At 36.0% G+C, this 9,081-nt stretch overlaps 1 protein-coding gene across 1 annotated transcript; it reads left to right on the forward strand.

Moving 5' to 3' along the window:
- The first annotated feature begins 1,326 nt into the window (after nucleotides 1–1,326).
- Nucleotides 1,327–8,118, forward strand: LOC126774326 (uncharacterized). Its single transcript, XM_050495796.1, has 7 exons — nucleotides 1,327–1,454; nucleotides 1,572–1,699; nucleotides 2,034–2,259; nucleotides 5,726–5,878; nucleotides 6,478–6,668; nucleotides 7,262–7,330; nucleotides 7,826–8,118. The coding sequence occupies exons 1-7, from the start codon at nucleotides 1,407–1,409 to the stop codon at nucleotides 8,079–8,081; spliced, it is 1,071 nt and encodes a 356-aa protein (XP_050351753.1). The 5' UTR covers nucleotides 1,327–1,406; the 3' UTR covers nucleotides 8,082–8,118.
- The last annotated feature ends 963 nt before the right edge of the window (nucleotides 8,119–9,081 follow it).

Raw genomic sequence — 9,081 nt, forward strand, 5'->3', positions numbered from 1 at the left:
GATGTCAGCGTATTCCTCATTACAGTACGGACGACGAGAAGAATTTTGTTCTGCAGCCATAATAGTCCTTTTTACGCGCCAAGTTATCATAAACACAAATCACAAATTCCTTTTAGCTAGCCGAGTCACGAAGTTGTAAGAAACAGAGTCCAGTAAACGAAGCGGTTTTTTTCAAAAATTTAAGAGATCAATATTCACTAAAGCGCGTCCACACTATACGAGCAGTGCAAGTACAGTGAGTATTATGTACCCCGACAAGATTTTATTACTCTTATTCCTAAAAGAAATGAGATAAAAGGAAATTAGAAAAAATGACGGTAAATTCAAAGGAATTGATAATAGTATTCCACAAACAGCTCTGGTTTATCTCTCCTTTTTTACCTATTACCCCTATTAAAAATAATCTTTAACTACTTTGCATTGAGGTCCTTTTGTCTTTGATCCAGATTTAATTTCTTAACAATAGCATTTCTTAGAATTTCCTACCTGGTCTCTTTGTTATCTAATTTTCTCCTGAGTTTATGATTGTTACTGTACTTTTTATGTACCGATGGATAGCTAAGGAAACGCAGATGTTTTTAAAATGATCCGCACGATAAGAGCCATAGTGATTTTTACAAAAAAATTGCGAGTAACTTAAAGAATCAAAATTAAAAATCGAAAAGTTGTACAGTTTTGGATCTGTAATTTAAAAATGCTTGAAGATTGTTTTTTTTTTATAACTGGTTATTATTAACTAGGATGTACCCTAGCAAGAAATACAAAAAAAAAAATAGGGAAAATACGTTGATTTTTTTTTATTGAATTTTAGAATCTTAAACATCCTTTAAATAAAAAAAATATTAAAAAATTAATAACTCGAAAACGATACACTTTTGCATAAGCATTTTGGGGGTCATTTGATAGCTATTGTCCTGAACTATAATCCTTTAAAAGGATCGTGACATATTACCCTGTAACTCTGTATAAGGATTGTTTCTCGGCCTTTTCACTGAATTAGAATCGTTTTCTAACATAAAAATAAGCGAAAATTGAACGAAAAACACAATGAACGCTAACGAAACTGTCAAGTTTGTTTGTCTGTCGTAACCAGTTTTGGTGTTTGTTTCGCTACCTAAGTAGCGAAACAAACACCAAAACTGGTTACGCGATAAGGGACAAAAGATTTCATAATTCTATCTCTGTCTAAACCATTTGTAACGTAATTTTCGTTCTCTTTCTTGTGTAAGTGAGAAGGAAATCGTCATTGCGTCTATTAGTTTCTCTGTCTACGAATATAAAGCATTTTCATTTGACAAGGAAGAGTCAATATTTGAAATATGACATCTAGTATGACATAAATTCAAATGCCCATCTAAACAATATGCATTTAAAATAAACTTGACAGAAACGCTTTAACTAGGGATATGAAACAAAAAATGAATGGCGTATTTAATTATAGAATATGTTTAATGGTACATAATTGTTATATGCATAACTTAGGTTAGATTATTAAAATTTGCGTAAAATAAATTTAGCAGGTATTAAAAAAGTAATAAGTGTTTATTTAACTAATAAGTGTTTATTTTTAGTCTTCAAGATGTAGAATAATTCCATTAGTGCAACGGTTTTACAGCAATGATTTTGAAAAGAAGTTTACGGATTCTCAAAAAGAGAAAATATTGCAGGTTATAAATGAGGATAGTGGTTCCTTGTCTAGGTAAGTTAAATTATCACATAATATCAATATTATGTGCATAAAATAATTTATGTTTTAAATGTTATGGCACAAAACATCTCTTTTATCAAAAACTAGGTATAACCATAACAGAAAAAAAATTATAACAATTATTTCAAACTACAAGAAAAGCATTTGACCATGTGCTGTTCAATATTAAAAATAAAATAAATCTGGTTATATCTATCTCAAAACAGCTGATTGCTTTTTGTACATACATATGTTTCCAGTATTTAAGAGTCTGAGTGTAAAATTAAAGTGGGTAAATTGTTGTTGTATTTTTTTATTTAATAAAATAACTTCTTCTTAATTGTAGGTATGAAATTAGTAAAGCTAGATTAAGAAAACTCTCAGATTGGCTTGGGAAGAACGGTCAAATTCAAGCAATATCAGATATAAAAAGTGTAGACACCTTTACAGAGAAACTCGCCATGAAGTTATGTAATAGTATATTAGATGGACCAAAGGTGGAAAACAATAATCTGATCAAAAGCATTAAAGGACAAATACTTCAACCATCTTTAAGTGAAAGTATACGACAGGTAATAATTTCTTACTCCTTAAATGAAGCCAGCAATGCACCTACAAGCCTTTGGGTGTTGCAGATGCCCAGGGGCTGTGGTAGTCACTTTCTATTTGGTGAGTGTACTGCTTGTTTGCCAACTTTTACATCAAAAAACTTATTTGAATTGAATAGTTGCTTTTTTTAAAAATATAATCAATGATTTTTTTTTTTTATAGAATAGGAAGGTGGACGAGCATATGGGCCACCTGATGGTAAGTGGTCACCAAACGCCCTTAGACATTGGCATACTAAGAAATGTCAACCATTGCTTATAGACAATGCGCCACCAACCTTGGGAACTAAGATTTTTTGTCCCTTGTGCCTGTAATTACACTGGCTCACTCACCCTTCAAACCGGAACACAACAATATCAAGTATTGATGTTTTGCTGTAGAATATCTGATGAGTGGGTGGTACCTACCCAGACGAGCTTGCACAAAGCCCTACCACCAGTAAATATGATGATATGATGATGAATGATATTGATATTTCTTTTTTTTTAACATGAGCCGTAACTCTAGATCCATATGTAACTAGCTAGTGTGATTACAGTCATAACATTGATCCCATACCTTGCTGGTCATGTACTAAGTGAGACTATTCTTTTATTATTCTAGACTAGACTATTCATTCTTCTTTATACAATCGGTTGACTTCTTAACACAACTAATCAGCGGATTATGGTCTTGCGTCTAAACACAAAAAGCGGCTTTGTCACGCTAATTTCCGCTTACGCACCGACGCTTAGTTCAAAAGCTGAGACCAAGGATCAATTCTACGGCCAGCTCGATGAGACTGTGCGCAGGGTGAATCCAACTGACAGACTGCATATTTTGGGTGACTTTAATGCCCGCGTCGCCAGGGCACATCAGCCTGGCAAGCCACTCGGTCGAAAAAAGATAAATCTTTTCAAGACTCGTGACATGGAAGTAGTGGAGTGATTTGGGGAACTCGTCCGCGAAGAAGTTGCAACTTGGGACAGTACGGAATCAGCGCGAGTCGAATGGGAAAAAGTCAAGTCTCTTCTCAGTGACACTGTAGGCAAGGTTTTTGGCTATCAAAAGGCAAAATCTTACGACTGGACATGAAAACGAGGAGCACTTACTTCCCTTGATTGACTCGAAACGCCAAGCCGCTTTAAATTTTCGCCTTAATCCTTGCAATGCGACGCGTAAAGATCTCACGAAGGCAAAAGCCTCACTCCAGCGTAGCACGCGCTTCTTTGCAAATGCGTATTGGACAGAGCTTTGCCAAAGCATCCAAGCGTGCGCAAACGCGGGGGATATTGGCGGGGTGTACGCGGGCATCAAAAGAGCTCTTGGACCTACTCGAAAAAAGACGGCACCTCTCAAAGAAACCGACGGTTCTGTAATAACAGACAGCACCCGTCAGATGGCAAGATGGGTAGAATACTACAAGGGGCTCTACTCGTGCCCAGTGGATATTCAGCCAGAAGCAGTGGAGCTTGTCCCGAATCTGGCAACTTGGTACGAGTTAGACGTTGCACCCACAGTAGAGGAACTTTATCTGGCCGTCAAGAAGCTCAAATGCGGAAAGAGCCCCGGAAAAGACGATGTTTTCACCGAAGTCGTCAAGCTTGAGTGCCTCTTGCCCATCCTTCATAACCACCTGGCTAAGTGCTGGGAAGAAAACTACGTCCCTCAGGATATGCGAGATGCTAACATCGTCACTCTTTATAAAGGCAAAGGCGATCGTGGCGACTGCAACTGTTACCGCGGAATATCTCTTCTTAGCATCGTCGGTAAAGCATTTGCCAGGGCCATTTTAGGCAAACTACAAAGGCTCGCCGACCGCGTATACCCTGAGGCACAATGTAGTTTTAGGTCCCAACGGTCAACTGTCGACATGAGATTTTCACTCTGACAGCTACAAGAAAAGTGTAGGGAGCAACATACCCCCCTAGTCATTGCATTTGTAGACCTAAACAAGGCTTTTGACTCCGTGAGCAGAGAGGGGTTGTACTCGGTTCTTGTCAGAATTGGATGCCTCCCAAAACTCCTAAGGATAGTGCAATCGTTCCACGAAGGTATGGAAGTCACCGTCCTGCACAATGGCAACACACCCACGCCATTCGACGTACGCCGTGGTGTTCCTCAAGGTTGTGCACTGGCCCCCACCTTGTTCGGAATATTCTTCTCGGTGCTTCTGAAGGTTGCTTTTGGAGATGAACAGCAAGGCGTCCACTTACACACGCGAACCAATGGTAGGCTGTACAACATCTCAATGCTCAAGTCCAAACGCCACAGGGAGGACCTATTTGTAGACAGTCTTCTCTTCGCTGACGACGCTGCCTTCGTTGCTCATGACCAAGCTCAACTCCAGAGTCTAATGGACAAATTTGCCAGAGCGTGCGACCTCTTTTCAATATCCATAAACTGCAAGAAGACCGTTATTTTAGCGCAAGGATGTTTAGAGCAACCAGTCACCTTGCTTAACGGCGCACCTTTACAGGTGGTTAACAAATTTTGCTACCTTGGGTCGCATTTGTCGAGCAATCTCTCGCTTGATGCAGAGATCGACTTCCGCATCGGCAAAGCAGCCTCTACGTTCGGGAGGCTCTGTACAAGGGCTTGGGATAACAGACACCTTACGGTAAAAACGAAAATGCTTGTTTACCAATCATGTGTCCTAAGCACACTCTTGTATGGAGCAGAAACGTGGACAACGTACGAAAAACAAGAACGCCGACTAAACACATTTCACTTGCGCTGTCTTCGGAACATTCTGGGCATCACATGGCAGGATCGCGTGACAAACGAGTCTGTTCTAGGCGAGGCACAGCTGCCTAGCATCATGGCCATTCTCATAAAAAAAAAACGGTTACGGTGGCTGGGACACGTGCATCGAATGGAGCAGACTCGTCTTCCAAGGCAAACACTACTGGGAGAGGTTGTGGATGCAAAGAGGTCTGTTGGGCGGCCTATGCTCCGTTACAAAGATTGCGCTAAGCGTGATATGGTTGCGTTTAACATCCCTAGCAATCGATGGGAGGAACTGGCAGAGGACCGTGCCAAGTGGCGACGCCTTATTCACGAAGGTCAATCAAAGCATGACAATGACTGGTTTAAATTACTAAAAGAAAAACGGACTAGGTGTCATGAGCAGGCTTCAAACCCCCGCCCATCTGGGGGCGCATACACTTGTCGGAAGTGCGGCCGAAGGATCCTCTCTCGCATTGGTCTTTTCAGTCATGAACGCGAGCCTTCGCGATGCCGCTTAAATCATCTGTCAGAGATGCAGAGGCCTATATATTATTAAAAAAACTTTACAAGAACATAAAATAAGGTTAAATTTTAAACTTCCAGGAAAACATATATGTATCTGCATGTTTATACTTATTTCCAATTTTTTTTTATTGAAAAATTTTTTAGTTTTTTTTTTGTATTTGCCGGATATATAGATAAATTCTTGCATCATTGTAGTCTTGCAAATCTGTGGTAGCAGTGGACATAACTGTCAATTCAGTTTGTTGGGTTCAGATAAATAAAGAAAACTATGAAGTAAATGAATGGAAATATTATAACATTGACTATCCAAATGCTAAGAAGTTGCAAATTACAGATATACTGGATATTGTAAGTATTCCTTCTGTTTTATTAAAAGATTTTTGTATTTACCCTACTATGGATCTTATATCCATAATATAAGAGAGCTTACAGGTGGTAGAGTTTTGTGTAAGCTTGTTTAGGTAGGCACTCATCAGATATTCTACCGCAAAACAGCAGTACTTGTTATTGTTGTGTTCCAGTTTGAAGAGTGAGTGAGTCAGTGTAATTAGAGGCACAATGGACATAACATTATTTCCTTCAACATTTCTTACAATGCCAATGTCTATGAGCATTGGTGACCACTTACCATCAGGTGCCTATTTGCCTGTCCGCTTACCCATCAAATAGATGTAAGCCAGTATGTATGTATGTTCATCTATTTCCACATAACTTCTTAAGTAAGAGAACATAAGGGCCTGTACTAAAAAAACTGTTTTTGAAATTCATTCTTGGGTGGGTTTCAAGTGAAAGGGCTTGAATTGAATTAACTGGACAATTATAACAAACTACTAATAATACAATAATACTTTTCAATTCTTCGCACATTCGGGTTTTCGTTTTTAAACTTTTACTTGTGACATTAACAGAACTCGCTTTGACTTAATAAGTTTGTAATTATTTTGTAGGCCTGGGATATAACCAAAAGACTTCCAGTTGCCGACATATATGTTATGAAGGCTGAGGCAAGAAGTCTGCGAGCGTCTGGAAGTGATCCGAATAATCCAAAAGTTCTAGGGGTCAATTTACAGAAAGCACAACTTGTTGCAATGATTGTTGCACTTATTAATGCTAAAAATATTGATGTTAAATTAAGTAGGTATGTATTAGCAAACTTCAGTGAGCATACATAACTATTCTTAATTTGTTCCATTGGCAGATAGAGTAATGATAAATGAACAGTTCTGACCTTGAATTGATATCAGGCGAGGTATGAAATAATTTATGACATTAATCATGGATTTGTGAAAAAAAAGTGTTTTGAATGTCGGTGAAGTTGTTATCAGACCTAAAATGAAAGTAGATATAAGTAGTTATGTGGATATTCCACATCTGTGTTGTATTATAAATGTATATATATTTGTCAAAAGCTGTTTGTAGTGCATAATAGCAGAGTTAGTAGCACATCGCTTATTGGTTTTTGTAAACAGTGATTGCTACTTGACCTTTGCAACCTTGATTAGACAAACCAGTTATTTTGATTGTCTTGAAACAGTCTTCGTGTTCAGTAAATATTCTTCATTACTAAAGGCATATTTACTAAACTGTATACTTTTTGCATTAGTTATGTCTAGGAAAGTTAAGGTGTCAAACACAATTTTTTGCACAGATAAGATATGCTATAATACGCAAGTTAATGCTAATGCTACTATAGTCAATGTAAACTAAAGTAAATCTTTCAATTTTTTACAGTAATAGTGAAGAAACAACGCAAGATTTTACACAGAGAGTCTATTTCTTAAGACCAACTCTTCCATATAGGTAAGTTAGAGTTACTAACTATAAGCGAGATAAAAATTATATAGGATCTCTCGAAAAAAACAGATTAAAATTGTGTTTGTGGTAACGCCATCTATTGAATGATATAAAAACTCCTGTTACTAAATGACAAACTAGATGGCATATAATATAATGATATATTATGAGGTGCTAGGTTTTCGTTTTGATATAATATCTTTGTAATTTGTTATATAGATATATTAATTATTTAGCCTTTCGACTTAAAAGGCTGAAATATAGAACATAGGTTTATTTTTAACGTAAGCATCCACTAAGAAAGTTTCAACTTAAGGGTAATAGGAAGGGTAGCTTTGAATGAATTTTACTGCATAAAATTAGGGCGGCCAGCTTATATTAAAATATATTTGTAGATTGATTAATCATGTTTTGCAACAATTGTTTTAAGTTGAAAAAATCAGTATTCCAAATCGGTGCTAGATTTTGAACGAAATGTTACTCATGTTTTAATTCTTTTAGGTTATATGGCACATTAGTTGGTAATGAGCATGTTTCAACTGAACAGACGGTTGAAAATTTACTTCAAGAAGCGAGCCAAGAAAAAACGACCTCTCACGTCAATGTTCCGGTACGGATAGTTACCATGTTTAGAAATCAAAAAGACTTAAGAAAAGATATGCTCGGCCAATGTTTGTTGTTGGCACTTACTTTTATGGATATATGTATTTATTTAAATAAAGAAAGTATAACAAAACTGTTAAAACGTGGCGAGTAATTCAGCTATTATTGTTAATAAATTATAGTTTGTAATATATGATTTTTATTTTCCGTTTTTCTCACCTAAATTATATACTTTCAAATTGATAAAAAATAAAAAAGCTTTTTTTATTTGTCAGGATGTTTCAAGGTTATATTTAATTTCTAAAAAGGAGTTTTAATCACTATTATATTTATCCCTTTATTAAATAATTTAAAAAATAATTATCAGCTTAAAAATATATGCTATTATTTATGACGTACTAAAACAAATATATGTATACTATGTATAATAATTTGTAATGTCATCAAAAATTTGAACATTATTTCAACTTGATCAGTAGCAAGATTTGTAACAAATACTCGATAGTATTGGTAAGAAGAAAAAGTCGAATTCAAAACTCATGGCCAGATATTTTTGGGATTCTGAAGGAATTTTACTTATATACTAACTCACAAAAACAACTATGAATGCTGAGCAAAAATACTATTGAAAATGTGGACAAAAATACTCAATATTATTCCGTCAGTTTGTATGATTTGTTCCAAATTCTAAAGTTAAAAAAGGGTTTTTCACAAACTGAGTATCACATCAGCGATTATTTGTAGTATCAGAATAACAATCGAAATAAACAAAATATATATCATAATAATGAATAAAATATTAGTACGTAGTTGTACCATGGATAATCGCTTTTTTTACATTTTGCTCACATAGTAAGTTCAGTAGTAAGCATGATATACTGAAGAGCTTTTACTTACGCTTACAACCTAATATCAGTATATTTAGATGGCTTAGGTGTTTGAGGCTAATATCAATTGTGAGTGTTGGTGAAGTTTCTTAAAAGAAATTTTGAGATTTTGTACCTTGGACATTGACCAATTTAAAATTAATGTAAAATTAAAATTGTTTAAGTAAACAAAACCGATTTAAGTTTTAAATGTGATCTGTTGTGATGAATTATAATATCCTGGAACATTTTTCACCCACGGCCATCTGATCCCAAATTAAGCTTGTA

This window comes from Nymphalis io, chromosome 16 (assembly GCF_905147045.1).
Source record: "Nymphalis io chromosome 16, ilAglIoxx1.1, whole genome shotgun sequence".
Lineage (NCBI taxonomy): Eukaryota > Metazoa > Arthropoda > Insecta > Lepidoptera > Nymphalidae > Nymphalis > Nymphalis io.

What these genes read in the sequence shown, in the direction of transcription:
- LOC126774326 (XM_050495796.1), top strand. Translation starts at nt 1,407, where the DNA reads ATGAAACAAAAAATGAATGGCGTATTTAATTATAGAATATGTTTAATG. An exon ending in GATAGTGGTTCCTTGTCTAG is followed by an intron (nt 1,700 to 2,033) that starts GTAAGTTAAATT and finishes TCTTAATTGTAG; the next exon opens with GTATGAAATTAGTAAAGCTA. An exon ending in TTACAGATATACTGGATATT is followed by an intron (nt 5,879 to 6,477) that starts GTAAGTATTCCT and finishes ATTATTTTGTAG; the next exon opens with GCCTGGGATATAACCAAAAG.